At 49.2% G+C, this 27004-nt stretch overlaps 1 protein-coding gene across 3 annotated transcripts in view; it reads left to right on the plus strand.

The window, feature by feature from the left end:
* Window positions 1-27004, plus strand: part of NR6A1 (nuclear receptor subfamily 6 group A member 1) — a 110519-nt gene that overhangs the window by 62463 nt on the left and 21052 nt on the right. For 2 of the 3 annotated variants that reach the window (XM_067471729.1, XM_060757618.2), the window contains exon 4: window positions 19116-19346. In XM_067471729.1, the coding sequence (XP_067327830.1) occupies window positions 19116-19346 (231 nt within the window). Of the gene's footprint in view, window positions 1-6635; window positions 6819-19115; window positions 19347-27004 lie in introns of those variants that run through there. The other variant, XM_060757620.2, reaches the window with a different exon arrangement.

Below are 27004 nucleotides of genomic sequence, written 5' to 3' on the forward strand. Positions count from 1 at the left end.
TTATTATTATTATTACTACTACTTCTACTAGCCGTCCCCTGCCTAGACGTAGCTGTGGCCCAGTCTGGTGATTTGGAAAATAAAGTAATGATAAAGTGTTGGTTTCTAATATGTGTAATTTCTTTGTGCTTGTGGGTAAACTGTATTTGATTACATTTTCTTGCTCTGGTGAAGGGAGTTGGACTGGATGTCTTTAAGTATTTTCTATTGGTCATAGGGGTTCTGTGTGGGAAGTTTGCTTCAATTCTGTTGTTTGTGGGGTTTAGAATAATCTTTGATTGTAGGTGAACTGTGAATCCCAGTAACTACAACTCCCAAATGTCAAGGTCTATTTCCCCCAAGTTCCATCTGTGTTCCTAGTTGGGCATATGGAGTATCCGTGCCTAGTTTGGTCCAGATCCATCATTGTTTGAGTCCACAGTGCTCTCTGGGTGTAGGTGTACTACAACTCCCAAACTCAACGTCAATGCCCACCAAACCCTTCTAGTATTTTCTGTTGGTTATGGGAATTCCTTGTGGCATGTTTGGTTCAGTTCCATCATTGGTGGAGTTCAGAATGCTCCCTGATTGTTGGTGAACTATAAATCCCAGCAACTACAACTCCCAAATGACAAACTCAATTTTTTTGAGTGATGGTCACTCCTTGGGTTAGTAGGTGTCTTGTGGCCAAATTCAGCGGCAATTCGTCCCGTGGTTTTTGACTTATGTCAATCCCACAAACGAACATTACATTTTTATTTATATAGATTATTATTATTATTTCCAACATTTGTACCCCGTCCTTCTCAACCCCTGAGGGAGGACTCGGGGCAGCTTACAATAGCAGCAATTCAATGGCAACAACATACAAACACAATTACATATAACATTACATAAACATCAAGTTAAAACCATTTCAAACATTATTGGGTTGTTGTAGGTTTTTCAGGCTGTATGGCCATGTTCTAGAAGCATTCTCTCCTGACGTTTGGCCTGCATCTATGGCAAGCATCCTCAGAGGTTGTGAGGTGTGTTGGAAACTATGAAAATCGGGTTTATATATATGTGAAAGGTCCAGGGTGGGAGAAAGAATTCTTGTCTGTTGGAGCTGGGTGCGAATGTTTCAATTGGCCACCTTGATGGCCTGGCAGTTTTTAGGTGTGGCTTGTTACTGCCTGGGAAATTCCTTTGTTGAGAGGTGCTTAGGTGTTCCTGATTTTTTTTCTTGTCTGGAGTTCCCCTGTGTTTGAGTTTTGTTTTTTATTTACTGTTATAATTTTAGAGGTCTTTTTTAAAATACTGGTTGCCAGATTTTGTTCATTTTCATGGTTTCTTCCTTTCTGTTGAAATCGTCCACATGCTTCTTGTGGATTTCAATGGTCCTCTGGACACTTTGGTCAGTCAAGGGATCATCTGAAAACTCACATTGTGGGAGATGGAGTCCAAAACACTTGGAAAGAGGGTTTGCCCATGCCTGACGTGACATCATCTAGGAGACTGGAACATATTCTGATGCACATTTTCAGTGCTCTGATCTCTGAGTTGGAAAATGGAACATAAACCATTCCTGCCTCTGCCTTAGTATGTATCTCAACAGCATTGCATGATGCATGGTGCAAGGAGAGGTGTCTGTTGTTATTATTATTATTATTATTATTATTATTATTATTAAACTTTATTTGTCCCCCGCTAGCATCTCCTGAAGGACTCGATGCGGCTTACAAAGGCCAAGGCCTCAATACACAAACATAACAATACACTTAAAGCAGATTAAAACAATTAAAGCAGTAATTAAACAACAAAGAACTACAAGCAATAAACAATACATCAAATAAGATAAAAACTGGGCCGGGCCAGCGTAAAGGGTACAGGATTAAAAAGTGCTGATGTGACAGGTGATATGTAAGGATTATAGGGCAAGTGCAGTGTGCAGTGTGCGGCAGTCTTAATTCTAATAAAGTGCGTCTGGGACTTGGTATTGGAGATTTCCTAATCTGGGAAGGCACATCGGAACAGCCAGGTCTTCAAGTTCTTTCTGAAGACTGCCAATGTAGGGGCCTGTCTGAGATCTTTGGGGAGGGTGTTCCAGAGACGGGGGGCCACCACAGAAAAGGCCCTGTCTTGTGTCCCCACCAAACGTGCTTGCGACGCAGGCGGGATCACGAGCACGGCCTCTCCAGATGAATGTAGTGAGCGCGTGGGTTCGTAGACGGAGATGCGGTCACGCAGGTAGGCTGGTCCCAAACCGTTCAGGGCTTTGTAGGTAAGCACCTGCACCTTGAATTGGGCTCGGAAGATAAACGGCAACCAGTGGAGCTCCTTGAACAGGAGGGTTGACCTCTCTCTGTAAGGAGCACCAGTTAACTTCCTGGCCGCTGCTCATTGGACAAGTTGGAATTTCCGAGCCGTTTTCAAGGGCAGCCCCACGTAGAGCGCATTACAGTAATCCAACCTAGAGGTGACCAGGGCATGGACCACACTGGCCAGATCCGCCTTCGCGAGGTACGGTCGCAGTTGGCGCACGAGTCTTAGTTGTGCGAAAGCCCTCCCAGACACCGCCGACGCCTGAACCTCAAGCGTAAGCGATGAATCCAAGAGGACTCCCAGACTGCGGACCTGTGGCTTCAGGGGGAGTGTGACCCCGCCCAGCACAGGTGGCCACCCTAGACCCCGGTCAGGTTTACGATCGACCAGGAGGATCGACCAGGAGTTTTGAGGAAAGAAGCAAAAACAGAACAAATAATTGCACCCAATCCTTTCTGGATTTTCCTGCGCGACTTGGTAGCAGTGCATGTTTTCTCTAACGAAATCCCCCGCTTCCCTGGTCCCCCCCCCCACCCCTTCCAAGCCCCCTTCCTGGAAGCCCCTCATAATGAGCTTGGATTAGGTCTTCAGGCAGGATTGCCCCCGAAGAGCGCTGGCTGGCTGGCTGGCTGGCTGGCTGGCTGTAAAACCGGATTGCTTCTTGGCCGCTGCTGTTTCTGGGCCGCCCTGCGGCAGAGTGTGCGCTTTGTCTCCTCAGTAGAAGGGAAGCTCCCATCCGCTGGCGCATGCCGCGCATACCCAGCCCCCTCTGCTTGTAATGCATTTCTTACATTCTTTCTTTCTTTAAAGTGTGAATTGTGAAAAGAAAGGGAAATAAATATTCTTCCAAATTGGGAGGGATAGCCAATAGTCCAGAGGACAGGAGCAGAATTCAAAATGATCTTGACAGATTAGAGAGATGATGGGCCAAAACTAACAAAATGAAGTTCAGCAGTGACAAATGCAAGATACTCCACTTTGGCAGGAAAAACGAAATGCAAAGATACAGAATTGGGGACGCCTGGCTCGAGAGCAGTACGTGTGAAAAAGATCTTGGAGTCCTCGTGGGGAGGAAGTTAAACATGAGCCAGGAATGTGATGTGGCGGCAAAAAAAGCCAATGGGATTTTGGCCTGCATCAAGAGGAGCATAGTGTCTAGATCTAAGGAAGTAATGCTACCCCTCTATTCTGCTTTGGTTAGACCACACCTGGAATATTGTGTCCAATTCTGGGCACCACAATTCAAGAGAGATGTTGACAAGCTGGAATGTGTCCAGAGGAGGGCGACTAAAATGATCAAGGGTCTGGAGAACAAGCCCTATGAGGAGCGGCTTAAGGAGCTGGGCATGTTTAGCCTGAAGAAGAGAAGGCTGAGAGGAGATATGATATGAGAGCCGTTCAGCAGTGGAACTCTCTGCCCCGGAGTGTGGTGGAGGCTCCTTCTTTGGAAGCTTTTAAGCAGAGGCTGGATGGCCATTTGTCAGGGGTGATTTAAATGCAATATTCCTGCTTCTTGGAAGAATGGGGTTGGACTGGATGGCCCATGAGGTCTCTTCCAACTCTTTGATTCTATGATTCTATGATTCCTCTTGCAGTCGCACTCTGAGAATGAGGGAGAGCCACTCAGGCCGGTCCAGAGAGTTTTGGAAGTTAGTTCCCAGCGTTCAGTTAGGGTTTCAACTATCTACTGTTCTAGGTACTCCAAATGTGGCTTTTGCAAAATCTCAATGTTCCGTCTGTGACACAAAGAGATGAATCAAAGCAGCCAGGCAATGCTAATCAAGGTGGCCAATAGCAATATTAATACATGCCTCCAACAGACAAGCGTCCTTTCTCCCATCCTGGACATCATTCCACGGGGATACATATAAACCCCAATTGCATAGTTGCCAACAGACCGCTCAACCTCTGAGGATTCCTGCTATAGATGTGGGTGAAATGTCAAGAGAGAATGCTTCTGGAACATGGCTATACAGCCCGGAAAACTCACAGCAATCCAGATGAATGTGAACCACGGGACAGTCCTCCTCCAACACTAAACAATTATGTAGAAGGAATTATATAGCAGGCGCTCATTATCTTGCAATTAGTTACCTGCAAGCTCTGGCTCGCCTTTGGGAGCAATTTGGCAGGTGGAGTTGTTTTCCGTATCAGCATTGCGGTGCTACCAAATCCAGTGTCTCTACCTTAGAATCATAGCATTGGAAGAGACCCCATGGGCCATCTAGTCGAACCTCCTGCCAGGCAGGAAAAACACAATCAAAGCACCCCTGACAGATGACCATCCAGCCTCTGCTGAAAAGCTTCTAAGGAAGGAGCTTCCACCACACTCCAAGGCAGAGAGTTCCACTGCTGAACAGTTCTCCTGGTTCCTCCTAATGTTCAGGTAGAATCTCCTTCCCTATCATTTGAAACAATTCCTCCAAGTCCAGGTTTCCAGAGCAGCAGAAAACAAGCCTGCTCCCTCTTCCTTATGGCATCCTTTCACATATTTACACATGGCTCTCATGTCTCCTCTCAAAGCTTCTCTTCTTCAGGCTGAACATACCCAGCTCTTTAAGACGCTCCTCAGAGGGATTATTGGTGGTCTCCAGACCTTTAATCATTTTAGTTGCCCTCCTCTGGACATCTTCCAGCCTAGAGTCAATATCCAAGGTCTTCCCCTTGGATAGAGAAAAAGACTTGGAAAACACTGGCATGGGTCTTCCAGAAAAGGGACATTAGAAAATGTTCCAGTGTCCTAGATGATGTCATGTCAGGTATGGGCCAACTTGGGCCCTCCTCCCAAGTTTTGGACTCCAGCTCCCACAATGTGGGTATGCTGATGATCCCTTGATGGACTGAAGTGTCCAGTTCCAAGAGGACAAAGGCATGGACAACAAGTTAAACATGAGCCAACAATGTGATGTGGCGGCAAAAAAAGCCAATGGGATTTTGGCCTGCATCAATAGGAGCATAGTGTCTAGATCTAAGGAAGTAATGCTACCCCTCTATTCTGCTTTGGTTAGACCACTTTACCTGGAATATTGTGTCCAATTCTGGGCACCACAATTCAAGAGAGATATTGACAAGCTGGAATGTGTCCAGAGGAGGGCGACTAAAATGATCAAGGGTCTGGAGAACAAGCCCTACGAGGAGCGGCTTAGGGAGCTGGGCATGTTTAGCCTGAAGAAGAGAAGGCTCAGAGGAGACATGATAGCCATGTATAAATATGTGAGAGGAAGCCACAGGGAGGAGGAGGGAGCAAGCTTGTTTTCTGCTTCCTTGGAGACTAGGACGCAATGGAACCATGGCTTCAAACTACAAGAGAGGAGATTCCATCTGAACATGAGGAAGAACTTCCTGACTGTGAGAGCCGTTCAGCAGTGGAACTCTCTGCCCCAGAGGGAGTGTGGTGGAGGCTCCTTCTTTGGAAGCTTTTAAGCAGAGGCTGGATGGCCATTTGTCAGGGGTGATTTGAATGCAATATTCCTGCTTCTTGGCAGAATGGGGTTGGACTGGATGGCCCATGAGGTCTCTTCCAACTCTTTGATTCTATGATTGTATGGGTCAACTTGGGCCTTCCCTCCAGGTGTTTTGGACTCCAGCTCCCACAACATGGGTATGCAGATGATCCCTTGATGGACTGAAGTGTCCAGTTCCAAGAAGACAAAGGCATGGGCCAACTTGGGCCCTCCCTCCAGGTGTTTTGGACTCCAACTCCCACAATGTGGGTATGCAGATGACCCCTTGATTGACTGAAGTGTCCAGTGGTGCCTCGAATTAGGCACAGTGTGATTCCAGGTGAAGAGGTCTAACCAAAGCTTCCTTGGGGCAGAGAGAGTGCTTGCTTGTGTGCATATGACGTCAAATCAGCTGTCAACTTTTGATGTGGATCTCATAGGGTTTTCTCGGACTGCGTGGTTTTCCCAGACCTTTCCTCTGAAATGTTTGCCTTCCTTAGAAGCCCCTTCATCCAGGGAGCCTTCAACCCCTTGATATCCATCTCTTCAGCCCTCCTTCCTCTTCTTAGGCCGCTTATTTGAGGTCAGGCCAGTTCACCAGACCCACCAGACCTCATTGGTTGCTTCAGCAAACATTTGCCTCCCAATGGCAAAAGAAGAGCCCTTTCCAGATCACTTCCTAGGCAGGGTCTTCCCTCTCCTTGCTTTCACAAACCTGGCGTGTTTGGGGATGTGCCCTGTTTTGGTGGAGCACAACAAGGGGCGGGGAGGGGGGGAGGGAAGAAGGAAGGAAGGGTGGCTGGCTAGCAGCTTGTGCCTGGTCTGAGCCAGCCCCCAGCCCACCCCCTTTCCCTGGCCTGCAGTGCCATTGGCCCCTCCTCACTGGCCAGGAGGCTTGGGTGCCCGGACTTCCCTCTCCTTGGCTCCTCCCCAGCACAGAGGTCAGGGGATAGAGAGAGAGAGAGAGAGAGAGAGAGAGAGAGAGAGAGCTGTCCCTTTGTGGCCATGCCTGACCAGCTGGGCCGGCCCAGCCCTGGGCTGCTCTCTTGAAGCCAGCCATCCGGACAAAGCCAGAGGCCACCTTTATGGAAGGTAACTGGACCAGTGGGAGGGGAGTCCCTGTTGCCTCTGCACCTTGGGCCTTGTGGCCACTGGACTTCCTCTGTCTCAGAAGCCCTTGGCTTGGAAAAGCGGGTTCGGGGCAGGGTGGCAACCTGCATGTGCGCTGCCCTTCGGGGAAGTTGGAGGGCAGAGGGATGATGCTCGGTACCCGGGGGGGGGGGGGGGTGCCAGGCCTGGACATCAGTTGGGACTTGCAAGGGAGGGGTTCTTCTGTCTCCAAAAGATGCCTTGAAGGGGGGAGGGGGATTGGGGCCTTGGGAGGGAGGTGTGCCTGCACGTGCATTGTTCCAGGCTTCAGGCATGCTGAACTACATCTCCCAGAAGCCCCCAACTAGGTATGCTGGGAATTGTAGTCTAGCAACCAGTGGGATGCACTCTTTGGTAAACAAATGGATTCTGGGAGGAATCCCAGAGGCAGGCTCAGCCCCACAGATGCTCAAAATGCGGTGTGTGCGTGGTCAGTGCAGCCATTCCCTGTTGTTGCTGTCCACACTGCCCCCCCCCCCTTTCCCTTTGGCAATTCCTCCTCCAAGTTGTGACCTTAAGGCTTGAACTTTTGCATCACATGACCAGCCTGTAAACTGACCTGCAAGAGAGAGCGGCTGTTGTGTTCTGGGCCCGGTGCAGCAAACGGGACCCCCAAACCAACCCTCTGTGGGGCAGAAAGCTGCACTTTGCCTTTGCTGAACCCCTCCTCTCTTCATGGGTGCCCTCGAGCCCCCCATCCCTTGCAGAGGGTGCGGAAGATGAAATGGAGGCATGGAAGGTAAAGGCTTGGCTGGGAATCAGGGAGCAAATGGTTTGCGTCAGCATAGGGTGGGCTGGGCTAGGGTAGGCTAGGCTAGGGTGGGGGGCTCCTTTGGCTTCTAACTGGTTGAAAGGGCCCAGCTAGTTGCATCTGCAAATGCTCTTCTGGTTATTTGAAAACTATTTGATTATTCTGGTGGTGGTGGTGGTTGTTGTTGCTGTTGTTAGTGGTTTCTGCAAACATTCTCCTGGTTATTTGAAAACTATTTGAATTCCTTGTTGTTGTTGTTGTTGTTGTTAGTGGTTTCTGCAAACACTCTCCCGATCATTTGAAAACTATTTGAATATTTTGGTTATTGTTGTTGCTGCTGTTGTTAGTGGTTTCTGCAAACATTTTTCTGGATATTTGAAAACTGTTTGAATATTCTGGTTATTGTTATTGTTGCTGTTGTTGTTAGTGGTTTCTGCAAACACGTTCCTGGTTATTTAAAAACTATTTGAATTCCTGGTTGTTGTTGTTGTTGTTGCTGTTGCTGTTGCTGTTGCTGTTGTTATTAGTGGTTTCTGCAAACACTCTCCTGGTCATTTGAAAACTATTTGAATATTTTGGTTATTGTTGTTGTTGTTAGTGGTTTTTGCAAACACTCTCCTGGTCATTTGAAAACTATTTGACTATTTTGGTTATTGTTGTTGTTGTTAGTGGTTTTTGCAAACACTCTCCTGGTCATTTGAAAACTATTTGAATTCCTGGTTGTTGTTGCTGCTGCTGCTGTTGTTGTTGCTGTTGTTGTTGTTCTTTGTGGTGTGGGGCGGTGCATTTGTGTGCCGTCACAAATTCCTCTCCTACATTTGACAGGGGGGTTTTGGAGAGGGAAAAAAGCTTTGTTTGCTCTTCTCGATCATTGTTGGATTTGAAAGTTTATGGGCGAGAGAGTCCCTTGGAGGAACAACAAGACCCCTCCCCAATTGCCCTCTCCCCATAGTTTTCTCTCCTTGGTTAAGGACCCTGAATTGGAGGAGGAGGAGGAGGAAGAAGAAGAAGCAGCATTAATTGCTTTTGTTTGTGCTGGGGGAGGGGGGCTTCCGGCTTGCCTTGTGGCTTCTTTTGCCCCTCCATTCTCCTCTTTCTTCCTCTCACCCCCATCCTCAAATGAGACAACCACATAGGCCTTCCAAGAGCCCTTCCTCTCCCATCAATTAGGATCACTTTCTTTGGCTTTGCATCTGAACTCACTTCCATAAAGGGGGCCGGGAAAGGATGTTTTCAAAATGGATCTCCATGAAAGTTAACTCCAGGGACGGTACCACTGGGCACCCAAGAGAAATGGGGCAAAAGGAAAGGGCCGAAAGGATACGGCTGGGCCATCTTGAGGGCGTTCTCTTGCAGGGCTTTCTGGTCCAAGCCACGGTCCCTCCATTCTCTTCTCCTGGCCGATGCCTCCTGTGAGGGACTTGGCTCCAGGCCGGCCATTGTGAGGGACCTCAATGGAGCAGGCCGCAGAGGGAGAAAGAATCCTAGAATCCTAGAATCAAAGAGTTGGAAGAGACCTCCTGGGCCATCATCCAGTCCCACCCCATTCTGCCAAGAAGCAGGAAGGTTGCATTCAAAGCACCCCTGACAGATGGCCATCCAGCCTCTGCTTAAAAGCCTCCAAAGAAGGAGCCTCCACCACACTCCCTCCGGGGCAGAGAGTTCCACTGCTGAACGGCTCTCACAGTCAGGAAGTTCTTCCTCATGTTCAGATGGAATCTGAACGCAAAGCCCAAGGATGGCCAAAGGTTGAGGCGAGAGCGCTCCAGCCCCAACATCCTCCCTGCATTCCCTACACGTGTGTTCTCAAGGCCTCTGGTTGCAAAACAACATGGAGGAGCCCCACCGCCCCTCACCCAGAGGCCGCGTGGATGCAGAGAGCCACGGGAACAGAGGGGGCTGCAAAACAGCACCCCTCCAATAGACCCCTCTCTTTTCAAACAAGACCCTTGTTTTGGTTCTCTCTGGGCTCCCGTAATAAGAAAGTTAGTCGGGCAAGTTTGGGGAAAAAGAGGGTGTTTGGCTTCTTCCAAGCACCATATGTCGGCTCGCAGGGGGTTAACAGTCCTCCTGGGGAGGGGGCTGGCCCCAGAGCCCTCGCAATCTGGCTCTTCCCCAAGCAGGAAGCCTGGCTTTCTTAAGCTCTCTCCCCCTCCCCAGGCCCCCTCCTCCCCCTCCCCCTCCCCTGGAATGGGGGCTGGGGCAGAGAGATCAATACAGAAACTACAGGCCATTGTGAGCTATGGGGTGAGCCCCCCCCCCCCCAGCTAGATTCCAGTAGAACCTCCCAGAAAGGGGAGCCCCCTCCCCACATCTAACTGGGTCGGTGTCCGGGCCAGCCGCTGTATCTCTTCCTTTTGGGATGGGGGTGTTGGAGGGATGCACATACACAGCACCCTGTGGGGAGTCACCTGGGGTGGGAATTCAAGAAAAACACTTGTGTTTCCCCTGTGGGGAGGGTCTCTTGGACTGCAAGTTGGAAGGAAGGAAGGCTTGTCAAGCCTATCCTGTGCAGCATGGTTTGACAGAGTTTGAATATGGTAAACAAACAGCGCTTCTCGTCTTATTCGTTATGGAGGGAATAGAAATTATTTTTCCAGTGGTCTAGGGACTGGTACCATATTTATGCCCATTGTTTACACCTGCTTCCTTCTTAGAATCCTAGAATCCTAGAGTTGGAAAAGACCTCCTGGGCCATCATCCAGCCCAACCCCATTCTGCCAAGAAGCAGGAATATTGCACTCAAAGCACCCCTGACAGATGGCCATCCAGCCTCTGTTTAAAAGCCTCCAAAGAAGGAGCCTCCACCACACTCCCTCCGGGGCAGAGAGTTCCACTGCTGAACGGCTCTCACAGTCAGGAAGTTCTTCCTCATGTTCAGGTGGAATCTCCTCTCTTGTAGTTTGAAGCCATTGCTCCCTTGCATCCTAGTCTCCAGGGAAGCAGAAAACAAGCTTGCTCCCTCCTCCTCCCTGTGGCTTCCTCTCACATATTTGTACATGGCTCTCATCATATCTCCTCTCAGCCTTCTCTTCTTCAGGCTAAACATGCCCAGCTCCTTAAGCCGCTCCTCATAGGTCTTGTTCTCCAGACCCTTGATCCTTTGAGTCGCTCTCCTCTGGACACATTCCAGCTTGTCGATCTCTCTCTTGAATTGTGGTGCCCAGAATTGGACACAATATTCAGGGTAAAGTGGTCTAACCAAGGCGGAATAGAGCATGGGGAACATGACTTCCCTGGATCTAGACACTAGGCTCCTCTTGATGTAGGCCAACATCCCATTGGCTTTTTTTTGCTGCCACATCACATTCCTGGCTCATGTTTAACTTGCTGTCCACAAGGATAGTTTCTTTCCTGGAAACTGTCAGTAAACAGGTAAGCCAGTGGCTTCCAAAGCAGGGGGTGCCCACATTTAGCATGTCTACAGCAGTTGGGCTGGCAGATGCATCTATGGGCAGAAGTGTTTGAGAGATCCTTCTTGGATTTGGGAAATCTCTTGAGTGTTCTCAGTTGCGAAGTGGGCAGGAGCAGAACCTCCCCAAAGGCTTAGTAAGAAGTCCAGTTGGTCATTACTGTGTGGCTGTGACAGGGAGAGAAGGAGAATCATAGAGTAATAGAGTCGGAAGAGACCATATGGGCCATCTAGTCCAGTGGTTCCCAACCTGTGGTCCACAAGAACTAAAATATGGTCTGCAGCCTCACCCTTACTACATCATGGCAATGAGAGCGACCGGTCTCACAAAACCTTCTTATAGTGCTGCGGCTTATTAAATATGGTTTTCTGTGGCTGAGCAGATGGCGACTACTGGGTGGCATATGTTCTATATCAGAAACTAGAGCTGATGTAGTCTATCCAGTGCAGTTTTCTGAATCAGCACCCAAATCACCAAACCGAATCTAAAGATGACTAAAAGCTGATTTGTAATCTTTTTATTCACATGGTCCCTGGTCAAAGTGGTCCCTGGTCCAAGCGGTCCCTGGTCCAAATGGTCCCTGGTCAAAGTGGTCCCTGGTCCAAGCGGTCCCTGGTCCAAATGGTCCCTGGTCAAAGTGGTCCCTGGTCAAAGCGGTCCCTAGTCCAAGCGGTCCCTGGTCCAAGCGATCCCTGGTCCAAGCGGTCCCTGGTCCAAATGGTCCCTGGTCAAAGTGGTCCCTGGTCCAAGCGGTCCCTGGTCCAAATGGTCCCTGGTCAAAGCGGTCCCTGGTCCAAGCGGTCCCTGGTCCAAGCGATCCCTGGTCCAAGCGGTCCCTGGTCCAAATGGTCCCTGGTCAAAGTGGTCCCTGGTCCAAGCGGTCCCTGGTCCAAACGGTCCCTGGTCAGAGTGGTCCCTGGTCCAAGCGGTCCCTGGTCCAAGCGGTCCCTGGTCCAAATGGTCCCTGGTCCAAGCGGTCCCTGGTCCAAGCGGTCCCTGGTCAAAGTGGTCTCTTTTGCTAAGTCATTGCATCCATTTAACCCTTTCAGTGCTCGGAGTCTATTTAATTAGTTTCCAACCGGTCTCTTTCTGGCGCGACCCTCTCCTCTCCCCCGAGCCCACTCTGCAGAGCCCCTCTGGCCTGAAAAGTGGTACTTTCCCATTCTTTCTGGGACACCATGAGAACCTCAAGGTGAAGGAGTTGTTTTGAGGCCTCTGCCCCCCCCCCCCCCCAATTTTGCATCCCATGAAAAGGTCCAGCAGCAAACAGAAAGGTCATGGCTATCTCTGCCTTCACACCGTGTCCATTTTGCAAAGCGCATGCATGAATGGGGGTGGAAACTGCAGAAGCCAGGGGCTGGAACCCCCCCATTCCACCACCACCCCCCCCCCCCCCACATGGCATGCTCAGGGGCCATTTGGGGTTGCAGCCGCTTTTGGCCACAGACAGGAGGCCATTGTTGATGTCGTTATTTCCAGGGTGTAATCGGCTTTCCGGGTGTCTTTCGGGCCTCAGCCTGGCGAGTCTTTTCAGGAGTCTCATTTGGAGGCTTTTGGCTGGACTGATCGCACCTCATACGATGTAAAGTTATCCAGAATTCAGAAGCTGGCCCAGTTTGGAAGCACTTTGGCATTTGTTTTCTCCTTGCATGGCTATCCTTTGTGTCTTTTTCACAAACTTTGGGGTGCCTACATTACAAGTTTCTAAACTGGGTTTCAATCCAGTTCTGAGTTGGGAAGCCTTTCCTCCTGCTTCACTTCTGTTGTGTGTTTTAACAGTGGGACAGATGCTTCCCTTCCAATCAGAGGGTGGGCAAGTAGGCCTTGAGCCCCCTTTCCTTGGCCAACAGCCCCCCTCCATCTCCCAAGTCAGTGCTGCATTTATGGATTGGATTGGGATTGGGATTGGGAGGGAGGGAGGAAGGGGCTTGGAGATTGCCAAGGAGCCCGATCCCACCCAGAGAGGACTACTAATCCCCCTTTTCTGTGGTCATCAGATAACTAAAGACCGAGATTATGCAACCCGTGACTGCAAAGTCTGTTTAGGAGCTGCTCTTTGTCAAGATGTTGCCTGGGTATTTCTGAGGAATCTGTTAGTGTAAAGCAGTGTTTCTCAACCTCCCTAATTCCACGACCCCTTAATACAGTTCCTCATGTTGTGTTGACCCCCAACCATAAAATTATTTTCGTTGCTACTCCATAACTGTAATTTCGCTACTGTTATGAATCATAATGTAAATATCTGATATTCAGGATGGATTTTCATTCACTGGACCAAATTTGGCACAAATACCCAATAGGCCCAAATTTGAATACTGGTGGGGTTGAGGGGGGGATGGATGTTGTTATTTGGGAGTTGTAGTTGCTGGGATTTATAGTTCACCTACAATCAAAGAACATTCTGAAAACCACCAACGATGGAATCAAACCAGACTTGGCACACAGAACTCCCATGACCAATAGAAAATGCTAGAATGGCTTGGTAGGTAGGCATTGACCTTTAGTTTGGGAGTTGTAGTTCACCTACACCCAGAGTGCACTGTGGACTCAAACAATGATCAATCTGGACAAAACTTGGCACAAACAGTCAATATGTCCAAATGTGAGCTCAGGTGAAGTTTGGGGAAAATAGACCTTGACATTTGGGAGCTGTAGTTGTTGGGATGTATAGTTCACCTACAATCAAAGAGCATTCTGAACCCCATCAATGATAGAATTGGGCCAAACTTCCCACACAGAACCCCAATTGCCAACAGAAAACACTGTATATTCTGACAGTGTTCGGCGACCCTTATGACGCCCCCTCGCGACCCCCCCAGGGGTCCCGACCCCCAGGTTGAGAAACACTGGTGTAAAGGGAACCATCCTCCAGGTACTCCTCTGGGTTTGCACCATCCAAGCAAGTTGTTGACTGAAGCAGTTGCTGGGGGTGTGGGGGGGGGGGACTCCCAGAAAAACTCTCAAGTTGGAACGAGGTCCAAAAAGAGGAGCCAGAAGTGCCTCCGGCTGCAGCTGTTTCTCCCACAGCAAGCTGCACCATTTTGCAGACCCCCCCCCCCCCCCACTCCATCTGGCCATAAGAACCTTGTCCATCATTCCTGTTCTCTGTAATGCTGTTTGTTTTCATTGCCTTGGGAAAAGCCATTTGGGGCTCAGGCCTCCACCTGTCCTTGGGGAAGGAGCTGTCCGTTTGTGGCACCCCACAGTGGGGGGGGGGGCTGCCTCTCCCACTGGAGTCTTCAGGAGCTTCTGTGGGCCCAGGAGTGGTCTCCGGCACAAAAACATCAGCAAGCCTTAGTTGTGATTTCCTGGAAGCAAACGGTGGCTGAAATTATCTTCAGCCAAAGATGGGTGGCTTTGGATGTCACGTGTGAGCGGATGCAGCGTCCTGTGCAAAGCAGCCTTCACGGTTGGATGCATATCTGGGCTAACGAGGCCCGACTTCGGAAGCCAGGAGCTTCCGCCTTCCGCCAGGGAAGTGCCCATCCTTTGGTGTGGGGTCTCCCACACTTAGGAGTTTCTCTGTGAGTGGGTCTTGGCTTGGTTCCTGACTCACTCGGACCTTAAAATGCCACTCAGTGGCTGTCAGCTGTCTTGGGCTGTCTTGTTGACTTCTTGTTTTGAACCTGGTGGTGATGGTGGTCCTCTTTTGGGAAAAGGCTCCTGTGTTAGCATTGCCTATCATTCTTAAATTAGGCTCCTTAGGCCGCTTCACTCCTCCCTGATTTGCCCATCTGCTTAGCAAAAGTTTTGATGACTGATCTGGCCGGGGTGGTCCATGCCTTGATCACCTCTAAATTGGACTACTGTAATGCACTCTACGTGGGGCTGCCCTTGAAAGCGGCTCGGAAATTCCAACTGGTCCAACAGGCAGCGGCCAGGATGTTAACTGGTGCCCCTTACAGAGAGAGGTCAACCCTCCTGTTCAAGGAGCTCCACTGGCTGCCGTTTATTTTCCGAGCCCAATTTAAGGTGCAGGTGCTCACCTACAAAGCCCTGAACGGTTTGGGACCATCCTACCTGCATGACTGCATCTCCGTTTACGAACCCACGCGTTCACTTTGGTCATCCAGAGAGGCCCTGCTCATGATCCCACCAGCATCGCAGGCGCGTTTGGTGGGGACGCAAGACAGGGCCTTTTCTGTGGTGGCCCCCCAACTCTGGAACACACTCCCCAAAGACATTAGACAGGCCCCTACATTGGCAGTCTTTAGGAAGAACTTGAAGACCTGGCTTTTCCAGAAGATGTGCCTTTCCAGAATAGGAAAACTCCAACAACAAGTCCCAGAAGCACTTCACTAGAATTAAGATTGCTGCACTCTGCACTTACCCTATAACCCTTACCTATCACCTGTCACATCAGCACTTTTAATCCCGTGTCCATTACTCTGGCCCAGCCCAGTTTTATTGTGTCTTGGTGTATTGTTTATTGCTTGTTGTCTAATATTGCTTTAATTGTTTTAATTTGCTTTAGGTTTTGTGTTGTTATGTTGTGTCTTGAGGCCTTGGCCTTTGTAAGCCGCATCGAGTCCTTTGGGAGATGCTAGCCGGGTACAAATAAAGATAATAATAATAATAATAATAATAATAATAATAATGACACATCTAAAGGTGAGACTGAGAGAGAGAAAAAGAGAGAGAGAGAGAAACATTTTGTAATAATAATAAATAAATAAAAACATTTGTATTCTGCTCTCTCTCCCCAAAGGGACTCAGGGCGGATTCCAAACATAAAAGACAAACGTCCAATGCCCGAATACAACAACAATACATCTATACTAACACATTCATACAACCCAACATATAAATACGAATTATAACTTAACAAACTAAAATTAAATAAAAAACACAGCCTGTTATAACAGACATAAGACAAAACATCAAATGGAAACATGGATTTCCCATTTCTTTGGGGCAGATCGATTCATCATTGCTCAAGATATCTATTGAGCTGGTGGGGTGAGCAGGGCACGGATACGGATGCCAACTATCAATCAGAGGTATCATGGTAGTATTGCCAACTACTATTCCTATTCCTCCTCGTAAGCCAGAGAGCAAAGGGATGCCTTCAGCTGTTTCTTGGAAGCGGGGAGGGAGGGGGCCACCTTTAACTCCTTAGTAGGCCTGGGTAACAACAGAAAAAATTGTTTCTAAAATCGATTCGTTTTTTGGGGGTTTTTGCGTTTCGTTATTTAAAATAATTACAAAATTTTCCTTAAAAAAAGTTCGATATTTACGAAATTTCGTAAATGTGAAAAAAATTACAAAACATTAACGAATCGATTTCCGAAACAATAACGAATCGATTCGTTAATGGCGGACGCGACCGCGAAATACGCTAAAAAACCTCCAAAAAAACCTCCTTCTGAAGCTTCCCTCTCCCTCTGTTGTTGACTGTTGGTGTGATATTATAATTTTTTTTCACTAATTAAACAAAAAACTTGCCCCAGACATGCGGAAATAATAACGAAACGACCTCAGAACAATAACGAAACGAATACAATAACGAAATACGAAGCATTTACAAAACGTGTTTAAAAATTCATTTTTTAAATAATTGCTCCAGAATGGTTCGTTATCGTTTTGTAATTAAAAAAATTTAACGAATTATTAACGAATTACGAATTAACGAAACAAAACCGCCCAGCCCTACTCCTTAGGAATGGAGTTCCAGAGGTGTGTGTGTGGGGGGGGGGGGCAGCCACGGAGAAGGCCCTTTCTCTCGTTCCCACCAGCCGTGCTTGGGGCAGGGGTGGGACCGAGAGGAGGACCTCCTCCGATGACCGCAGTGTCCGAGTTGGTCTGTAGAGGGAGAGGCGGTTTGCCAAATAGTCTGGACCTAAGCCATTGTAGGAGCAGTTGTTCCACGTAGAAGATGCTTTCTGCAACCAGGACATGAATCAGTGGGTTCGAATAACAAGAAAAGAGACTCTACGTAACGTGAAAACTGTTCAAGTGTGTAATGGAGTGCCTTGGAAGGTGGTGGGCTTTCCATCTGTTGCACCCGTGAAGCAAAGATGGGAATGGGCCTCTTTCAGGGTTGTGCAAACGTGCATGGCAGGGGGGTGGAATAGATGCTCAGGGAGGGGTTCTGGGAGTAGCTGTTTACCTCACCTGCAGGAGGCAGGCACAGATGGGTATTGACTGGGATCAGATCACGCGTTTCCCACCCAACTTTCAGTGTTGTCTTAATGCAGGCCACACTGAAAGCTTCTCTCGCCCTCCATCCTCAGCCTCCTCGTGACAATGCTGATTTGAAAAAATCACCTGGACAGAGGAAGAGGATGGACCCATGGAGGGCTGGGAGTCACTAACGGCACTTTGCTCTAAGAGGCTTTATAAATGGGGTGCTCTGTACAATTTCCAAAATTTGTGTCTGGGGGGATTAATATTTTCAAAGTCATCATTAGGAAGAACTTCCTGACTGTGAGAGCCGTTCAGCAGTGGAACTCTCTGCCCCGGAGTGTGGTGGAGGCTCCTTCTTTGGAAGCTTTTAAGCAGAGGCTGGATGGCCATCTGTCAGGGGTGATTTGAATGCAATATTCCTGCTTCTTGGCCGAATGGGGCTGGACTGGATGATGATGGTCCAGGAGGTCTCTTCCAACTCTTGGATTCTAGGATTCTATGACTGTGAGAGCCGTTCAGCAGTGGAACTCTCTGCCCCGGAGGGAGTGTGGTGGAGGCTCCTTCTTTGGAAGCTTTGAAGCAGAGGCTGGATGGCCATCTGTCAGGGGTGCTTTGAATGCAATATTCCTGCTTCTTGGCAGAATGGGGTTGGACTGGATGATGGCCCACGAGGTCTCTTCCAACTCTTTGATTCTATGATTCTATCTTTCGATTATGTGGTGTCTGCCTTTCAATATTAGTCATGTGCTAGCATTTCAGCAAGTTGAAGTCCCAAAGAGAAGCATTTCCGAACTTTGCTCTTCAACTTCTGCATCCCAGTGGATTTGGGGGTGCCGTCCGTATTTATTTATCTTATTATTTATTTAGACCATTCCTACCCCGCTCTTCTCACCCCGGAGGGTGCTTCGTGGGCATCTGTGCTGAATTCTCCCCTCCGCAGCATTGCCTTGCTCCGGCTGGTTGTGTCTTTGGCCCCTTCCACACAGCTGTATCAAATCCACATTGAACTGTGGATTACTGCAATGCGCTCTACGTGGGGCTGCCCTTGAAGACGGCTCGGAAGCTCCAACTGGTCCAACGATCAGCAGCCAGGATGCTAACTGGGGCCCCTTACAGAGAGAGGTCAATCAACCCTCCTGTTCAAGGAGCTCCACTGGCTGCCATTTATCTTCCGAGCCCAATTCAAGGTGCAGGTGCTTACCTACAAAGCCCTAAACGGTTTGGGACCTGCCTACCTGCGTGACCACATCTCCATCTACGAACCCACACGTTCTCTTCGGTCATCTGGAGAGGCCCTGCTCGTGATTCCGCCTGCATCGCAAGCGCGCTTGGTGGGGATGCGGGACAGGGCCTTTTCCGTGGTGGCCCCCCGACTCTGGAACACCCTCCCCAAAGACCTTAGACAGGCCCCTACATTGGCTGTCTTCAGAAAGAACTTGAAGACCTGGCTTTTCCGATGCGCCTTCCCAGATTAGGAAATCTCCATTACCAAGTCCCAGAAGCACTTTACCAGAACCAATGATTGCTGCACATCACACATCGCACTTGCCCTGGAAGCCCCATATACACCCCCTGTCACATCAGCACTTTTAATCTTGTACCCATTGCTCTGGCCCGGCCCAGTTTTATTGTGTTTTAGTGTATTGTGCCTGTTGTTTATTTTGCTTTATTCTGTTTTTAATTGTTTGATTTGCTTAGATTGTATTGTTATGTTGTGTTGTTGAGGCCTCGGCCTGTGTGAGCCGCATCGAATCCTTCGGGAGATGCAGGCGGGGTACAAATAAAGTTTAATAATAATAATAATAATAATAGATGGCAGTGTGGACTCCGATAACCCAGTTCAGAGCAGATCTTGTGGGTTACCTGCCTTGGCCTTCTGGGAGATACGTCTGTGTGGAAGAGCTCTTTGTCTCTGCCGTGAGCCTGACCTTGACACCCTTCCTCTTGCAGATGACCGGGTTGACCTACGCACCTGCCTGATCTGCGGAGACCGAGCCACGGGCCTGCACTACGGCATCATCTCCTGCGAGGGCTGCAAGGGCTTCTTCAAGCGCAGCATCTGCAACAAGCGGGTCTACCGATGCAGCCGCGACAAGAACTGCGTCATGTCCCGCAAGCAGCGCAACCGGTGCCAGTACTGCCGCCTGCTCAAGTGTCTCCAGATGGGGATGAACCGGAAAGGTACCCTTCTTCCTGGCAAGGGGGGGGGGTGGGGCGGGGGAGGAGGGAGGAGGGGGCACGCCAGCCTGGCCTTTCCTTCTCAGGAGGCCCCAGGTGCAGCTGGGCCTGGGGCTGAGTCCAGGGGAGAGCCCACTGGGTTCAGGCTGCCAAGCACAGGGAGGCAATGTGGCCGCAGAGTTTGGCGAGGCGAGGTGCAAGGCTCAGCAGTCAGCATTGAGGGCCCAACTGGGCTGCACCCCTCACATTTGGGTTTCATGATAAGTCTTTGATCCTTTTTTCCCAGCTGGAGTGGGAGCAACAACGAAGCACAGAAGTACGAGGGGTAGTTTGCGCGCATACCGCAACGAGCACGTGCGTCATGTACCGGCATGCCTTGGGAGCAACTGTGCTCAGTTTCCGCTCTGTAGCTCACCTGTACGGTTCTGTTCTGTGCTTTAAAAATGTTTAAGACTCTCAACTCACCCTCCGCCGCATGTGAGGTTCGCTCAGTGATACGGTTTTTGTCAGCAAGGAACCTGCCTGCTGCAGAAATCCATCGACAGATTTGTGAAGTGTACAGTGAGACTGTGACGAGTGAAAGCAAAGTGCGTAAGTGGGTATGACAATTCAAAGATGGCCGTGACAACGTCCATGATGAGGACTGCTCCGGTCGCCCTTCTTGGATTACAGACGATTTGATTTGATTGCACACTCAAATCTTTGGTTTTTGTGGTCCTCTGTTAGGAGTTTCGGGACCGAACAGGAGCACAGTTTCCTAAACTTTAGGTGTTCAGAAACAATGTTGTAAAGCACTGATCTGGACACGTCAGGAAATTCGTTTGAGAGACCTGTGATTGTGAAGCGCCTGTTCTCACGAATCCTCGCTTCAACTAAAGCCACCAAATCGTCCGTAATCAAAGATGGGCGACCGGAGCGGTCCTCACCATGGACATTGTCACGGCCATCTTTGAATTGTCGTACCCACTTACGCACTTTGCTTTCACTCATAACAGTATCACCGTACACTTCACAAATCTGTCGATGGATTTCTGCAGCAGGCAGGTTCCTTGCTGACCAAAACCGTATCCCTGAGCAAACCTCACATGCGGAGGAAGGTGAGTTGAGAGTCTTAAACATTTTGAAAGCACAGAACAGAACCGTACAGGTGAGCTACAGAGCGGAAACTCAGCACCTGAGTTGTTCCCGAGGCATGTCGGTACACAGCGCACGTGCTCCTTGCGGTATGCACGCAAACTACTAGTGTCTACAAGAAAACGGACCTTGCTTTAAAAATACCCCTCGTATTTTAAGGCAAAGTGGAGCACTTGGGAGGGGGGCGGATTTGGGATGATGTGTTTCTTCATATACAGTACTTATATACCGCTTTTCTCACCCCTGGGGGGACTAAAAGTGGTTTACACATAGATGACAAAATTCATTGGGCACCGACACGATGCCAATACATAACAGTTACAGTAATAAAACCACAATTAAACATAAAGCATAATTAAACAATAAATCACCAAGCATTAATACAATAAAACAGTCTCGCCAGTCGTATTGCCATTCCAGCCAATGTCCCTCTAAAACTCCACATACATCTGCTGTCCGAAGGCCTGGTCCCAAAACCATGATTTTAATAATAATAATAATAATAATAATAATAATAATAATACTTTATTTATACCCCACCACCATCTCCTGAGGGGACTCGGGGCGGCTGACATGAGGCCAAGCCCAACAACACATCAGTCAACAACAAAGCAGCAAGCAAATAAAACAGTACAATTAATATAACTCAACATATAAGCCATAACATACACAATTTAAAACCTATGGCCGGGCCAAATGTAATAGTTTGAAATTTCAAAATCAATACTGGGCGTGAACAGAGGTAGAGTGTATCTAAGCAGGAGGGTTTTAAAAGGTAATGTAGGGAGAGCAACCCAACGGGTAGTTGAAGTGCTTCTGAGGACATTTTGCAGGACATTATTTCCTTCGTTCAGGGAAGACACACTGAACAGCCACGTTTTCAGGCTCCTCCTAAAGACTGCCAATGTGGGGGCTTGTTTGATATCCCTGGGGAGTGAATTGCAGAGTTGGGGGGCCACCACCGAGAAGGCCCTCTCCCTCGTCCCCACCAATCGCGCCTGTGATGGAGGTGTGAGTGTGAGTAGGGCCTCTCCAGATGATCGAAGAGATCGTGTGGGTTCATACACAGAGATGCGGTCACGCAGGTAGGCAGGTCCCAAATCTGTGGATATGTGGATGACACCTTCACCATTTGGAGCCATGGAGAAGAAGAACTCAACAGGTTCCTGGACCATCTCAACAGCATCCACCCAAACATCCAATTCACCATGGAAAAAGGATATGAAGGGAGACTGCCTTTTCTAGATGTCCTAGTCATCCGTAAACCAGATCAACAATTGGGTCACACCGTCTACAGAAAACCCACACACACAGATAGATATCTACATAAAAACTCCAACAATCACCCAAGTCAAAAAAGAAGCACCATTAAAGCCTTGGCAGACCGTGCAAAAAGAATCTGCGAAGCCCACCTCCTCCTCCAAGATGAACTGAACCACCTCAACTGGGCTCTCCAGGCCAATGGAGACTCCACCTCAGACATCAGAAGAGCTGCAAGACCACCGAGAAGAAGCCACGAGAGTCAAGATGAAGATCCACCCAGAGGAAAAGTGTTCCTGCCAGACATCAAGGGAACCACTGACCGCAGAGGGAAGAAGCTGAGGAGGAAACACAACATATAAACAATCTCCAGACCCACCAAGAAAATCCAACCAATGCTCCGTTCAGCAAAGGACAAGAGGGATCCTCTCACCTCTGCAGGAGTCTACCGTATACCATGCAGCTGGGGACAAGAAGTCTCCAGAGGGACCACCAAACGCAGAATTGCCCAACCACGAATCAAGGAACATGGAAGGCACTGCAGACTCCTTCAACCAGAGAAGTCAGCCATAGCAGAGCACCTGATGAACCAGCCTGGACGCAGCAGATTATTTGAGAACACAAAAATGCGGGACCACTCTCACAACCACCATGTCAGAGAGCTACACAGAGAAGCCATTGAAATCCACAAGAAGAAGGTGGACAATTTCAACAGAAAGGAAGAGACCATGAAAATGAACAAAATCTGGCTACCAGTATTAAAAAACTCTAAAACCACAACAGCAAAACAACAGAGAGGAAACAACCAGGCATAGATTAACACCTCCCAGCAAGAGATTTTCCCAGGCTCAGGCAGGCCTTCAAATGCTAATGAAGGTGATCAGCTAAACATTCACACCTAACTGCAGCAGGGAAGAGCTCCTTGCCCCACCCCAGCCATTCCACAGATATATAAACCCATTGTCCTAATTCCAACAGACCTCACTACCTCTGCGGATGCTTGCCATAGATGCAGGCGAAACGTCAGGAGAGAATGCCTCTAGAACATGGCTCTATAGCCCGAAAAAACCCACAAGAACCTAGGTCCCAAATCGTTCAGGGCTTTGTAGGTAAGAACCTGCACCTTGAACTGGGATCGGAAAATGAACGGCAGCCAGTGGAGCTCCTTAATTTCTTTCTAAAAGCCAGGAGGGAGGGAGCAGATCTTACCTCATTTGGGAGTGTGTTCCATAGGCGGGGGGCCACTGCCGAGAAGGCCCTGTCTCTCGTCCCCTCCAGACATATTTGCGCTGTTGACGGGAGCAAGAGCAGGGCCTCCCCGGATGATCTTAGTTTACGAGAACCCATCCTTCCAGGTGGGACGTAGGGGTGGATGCGTTTGGACAAGTAAGCTGGGCCAGAACCGTCTAGAGCTTTAGAGGTCAAAACCAGCACTTTGAATTGGGCTCGGAGGTGGACCGCCAGCCAGTGGAGTTGGCATAGCCGGGGGGTGGTATGCTCCCTGTATGTCTCCCCAGTTAGTAATCTAATCTGTTGGACTAGCTGAAGTTTCCGAACCGTCTTCAAAGGCAGCCCCACGTAGAGTGTGTTGCAGTAATCTATCCGGGATGTAACCAGATTGTGGACCATTGTGACCAGATCAGACTTCCCAAGGTACGGGTGCAGCTGGTGCACGTGTTTTAACTATGCAAAAGCTCCCCTGGCCACTGCCGAAACCTGGGGTTCCCGGCTCAGCGATGAGTCCAGGATCACTCCCAGGCTGCGTACCTGCGCCTTCAGCGGGAGTGTCACCCCTTCCGTCCAACACAGGCTCCGCAGAAAGACCCCGAGGCAAAGAACTGGGCCGCAGGAGCCTCAATTCCATTGCCTGAATTGAAGGATGTCTTGAATTAGACGATGTAGCAGGGCTTTCCACGCACTTCATGTTGGTGACACACTTCTTAGACATGCACTTAAGTGGAAAAGGAAAGGGAAAGGGAAAAGGAGGGCCCAAGTTGGCCCATGCCTTTGTCCCTTGGAACTGGACACTTCTGTCAATCAAGGGATCCTCTGCATATCCATGTTGTTCGAGTTGGAAGTCCCAAACACATGGAGGGGGGCCCAAGTTGGCCCAGGCCTGTTCATAGAATCCTAGAATCAAAGAGTTGGAAGGGAACTCGTGGGCCATCATCCAGTCCAACCCCATTCTGCCAAGAAGCAGGAATATTGCATTCAAAGCACCCCTGACAGATGGCCATCCAGCCTCTGTTTCAAAGCCTCAAAAGAAGGAGCCTCCACCACACTCCCTCCGGGGCAGAGAGTTCCACTGCTGAACGGATCTCACAGTCAGGAAGTTCTTCCTCATGTTCAGATGGAATCTCCTCTCTTGTAGTTTGAAGCCATGGCTCCATTGCGTCCTAGTCTCCAAGGAAGCAGAAAACAAGCTTGCTCCCTCCTCCTCCCTGTGGCTTCCTCTCACATATTTAGACATGGCTATCATATCTCCTCTCAGCCTTCTCTTCTTCAGGCTAAACATGCCCAGCTCCTTAAGCCGCTCCTCATAGGGCTTGTTCTCCAGACCCTTGATCATTTGAGTCACCCTCCTCGGGACACATTCCAGCTTAGGGTCAACATCTCTCTTGAATTGTGGTGCCCAGAATTGGACACAGTATTCCAGGTAAAGTGGTCTAACCAAGGCGGAATAGAGCATGGGAAGCAGGACTTCCCTGGATCTAGACACTAGGCTCCTCTTGATGAAGGCCAAAATCCCATTGGCTTTTTTTGCCACCACATCACATTCCTGGCTCATGTTCACCTTCCTCCCCACGAGGACTCCAAGATCTTTTTCACACGTCCTGCTCTCGAGCCAGGCCTCATCGTCCCCCATTCTGTATCTTTGCATTTCGTTTTTTCTGCCAAAGTGGAGTCTCTTGCATTTGTCACTGTTGAACTTCATTTTGTGAGTTTTGGCCATTCATCTCTCTAGTCTGTCAAGATCCCTTTGACTCCTGCTCCTGTCCTCTGGAGTATTGGCTCTCCCTCCCAATTTGGTGTCGTCTGCAAACTTGATGATCCTGCCTTCTAGCCCTTCATCTAAGTCATTAATAAAGACGTTGACCAGGACCAGGCCCAGGGGGGAACCCTGCGGCACTCCGCTCGTCACGTCTTTCCAAAATGAAGAGGAAGCATTGGTGAGCACTCTCTGGGTTCGTCCATTTAACCAATTCCAGATCCACCTCACCGTAGTTCTGCCTCGCCCACATTGGACTAGTTTCCTTGCCAGAAGGTCATGGGGGACCTTGTCCAAGAAGGCCTTCCTGAAATCCAGGTACGCCACATCCACGGCATCATTCCCCGCATCTACCCAGCTTGTGGCTCTATCGAAGAAAGAGATCAGATTAGTCTGGCATGACTTGTTTTTGATAAATCCATGTTGACTCTTAGCGATGACCGCATTTGTTTCTAAGTGTTTGCAGACCGCTTCCTTAACAATCTTTTCCAGAATCTTGCCCGGTATCGACGTGAGGCTGACCGGACGGTAGTTGTTTGGGTCGTCCTTTTTTCCCTTCTTGAAGATTGGGACCACATTGGCCCTCCTCCAATCTGCTGGAACTTCTCCCGTTCTCCAAGAACTCTCAAAGATGGTTGCCAATGGGTCCGAAATGACTTCTGTTTTAGCTGCCTAAATGAATCTTGGGGTGGGGTGTGGCAGGATGCAGAGAAGGGTGCACCATTTTATACTTCGTTCCCCAGATTCCTCGACAGCTTAGGAATTGAAGCAATTTGGGGTTGTGTTTCTACTTAAGAAGAAGAGCCTCTCTCTGTGTGTGGAGAAGGAATCTGGAGGCCCAGAGGTTGGGAGAGAGCACCCTCTTCTGGCTCTGCCAAGAAGTGCAGGCTGGGATGACGAATGGCATGTGTATGTGTATATATGCACATTGCACACATATGTGTGGTGGTGGTGGGGAGTTGTTGTGTGTTTTCTGTCTGGTCATATTCCAGAAGCATTCTCTCCTGACATTTCGCCTGCATATATTTCAGGCATTCTCAGAGGTCATGAGATCTGTTGGAAATATATATATATATATATATATATATCCAGATTCGGGGGCAAGGACTAGCAGAATGGGATTCTCCTTTTGGGTTGTGGGGCCTTTAGGAATTCCTTGCATATCAACCACATGCCGAGTTCAGGCTCAACAGTATATAGGTTTTACATGGCCGTTTGCAAACAGCCACAAAGGTCTGTACCTTCCCATCTGTCTAATTATGACTTTGCCTGCCCACAAATTCTGGCATTACTTGTATTCAAAACCATAGCCATGACAGTCTGTTCAACATAAAAAGACACCAAGATATCTTCCTGCAGCATCAAGACAGAGGCATTTCTTGTTCTCGGCAGTCAATTTCTATCAAGTGTAAGTTATTTAGTGGATTAAGCCCACAAGCGCAGATGCCAAACATTGAGTCATTCAAGGGGTCATCTGCATACCCACGTTGTGGGAGTTGGAGTCCAAAAACCTGGAGGTGGGGCCCAAGTTGGCCCATGCCTTTGTCCTCTTGGAACTGGACACTTCAGTCCATCAAGGGGTCATCTGCATACCCACGTTGTGGGAGTTGGAGTCCAAAACGCCTGGAGGGAGGGTCAAAGTTGGCCCATGCCTTTCTCCTCTTGGAACTGGACACTTCAGTCAGTCAAGGGATCATCTGCATACCCACGTTGTGGGAGTTGGAGTCCAAAAACCTGGAGGTGGGGCCCAAGTTGGCCCATGCCTTTCTCCTCTTGGAACTGGACACTTCAGTCCATCAAGGGGTCATCTGCATACCCACGTTGTGGGAGTTGGAGTCCAAAACGCCTGGAGGGAGGGCCCAAGTTGGCCCATGGCTTTATCCTCTTGGAACGGGACACCCCAGTCAATGAAGGGATCATTTGTATACCCATGTTGTGGGAGTTGGGAGTCCAAAACACCTGGAGGGAAGGCCCAAGTTGGCCCATGCCTTGGTCCTCTTGGAAGTGACACTTGAGTCATTCAAGGGGTCATCTGCATACCCACGTTGTGGGTGTTGGAGTCCAAAGCACCTGGAGGGAGGGCCCAAGTTGGCCCATGCCTTTGTCCTCTTGGAACTGGACACTTCAGTCCATCAAGGGATCATCTGCATCCCCACGTTGTGGGAGTTGAGGTCCAAAACACCTGGAGGGAGGGTCCAAGTTGGCCCATACCTGATCTAGTCCTACTCCCTGGCATGAAGGGCCCTAGTATCAGTCGCTATCCTTCTGGAAATGGACA

Source organism: Anolis sagrei, chromosome 11, assembly GCF_037176765.1.
Source record: "Anolis sagrei isolate rAnoSag1 chromosome 11, rAnoSag1.mat, whole genome shotgun sequence".
Lineage (NCBI taxonomy): Eukaryota > Metazoa > Chordata > Lepidosauria > Squamata > Dactyloidae > Anolis > Anolis sagrei.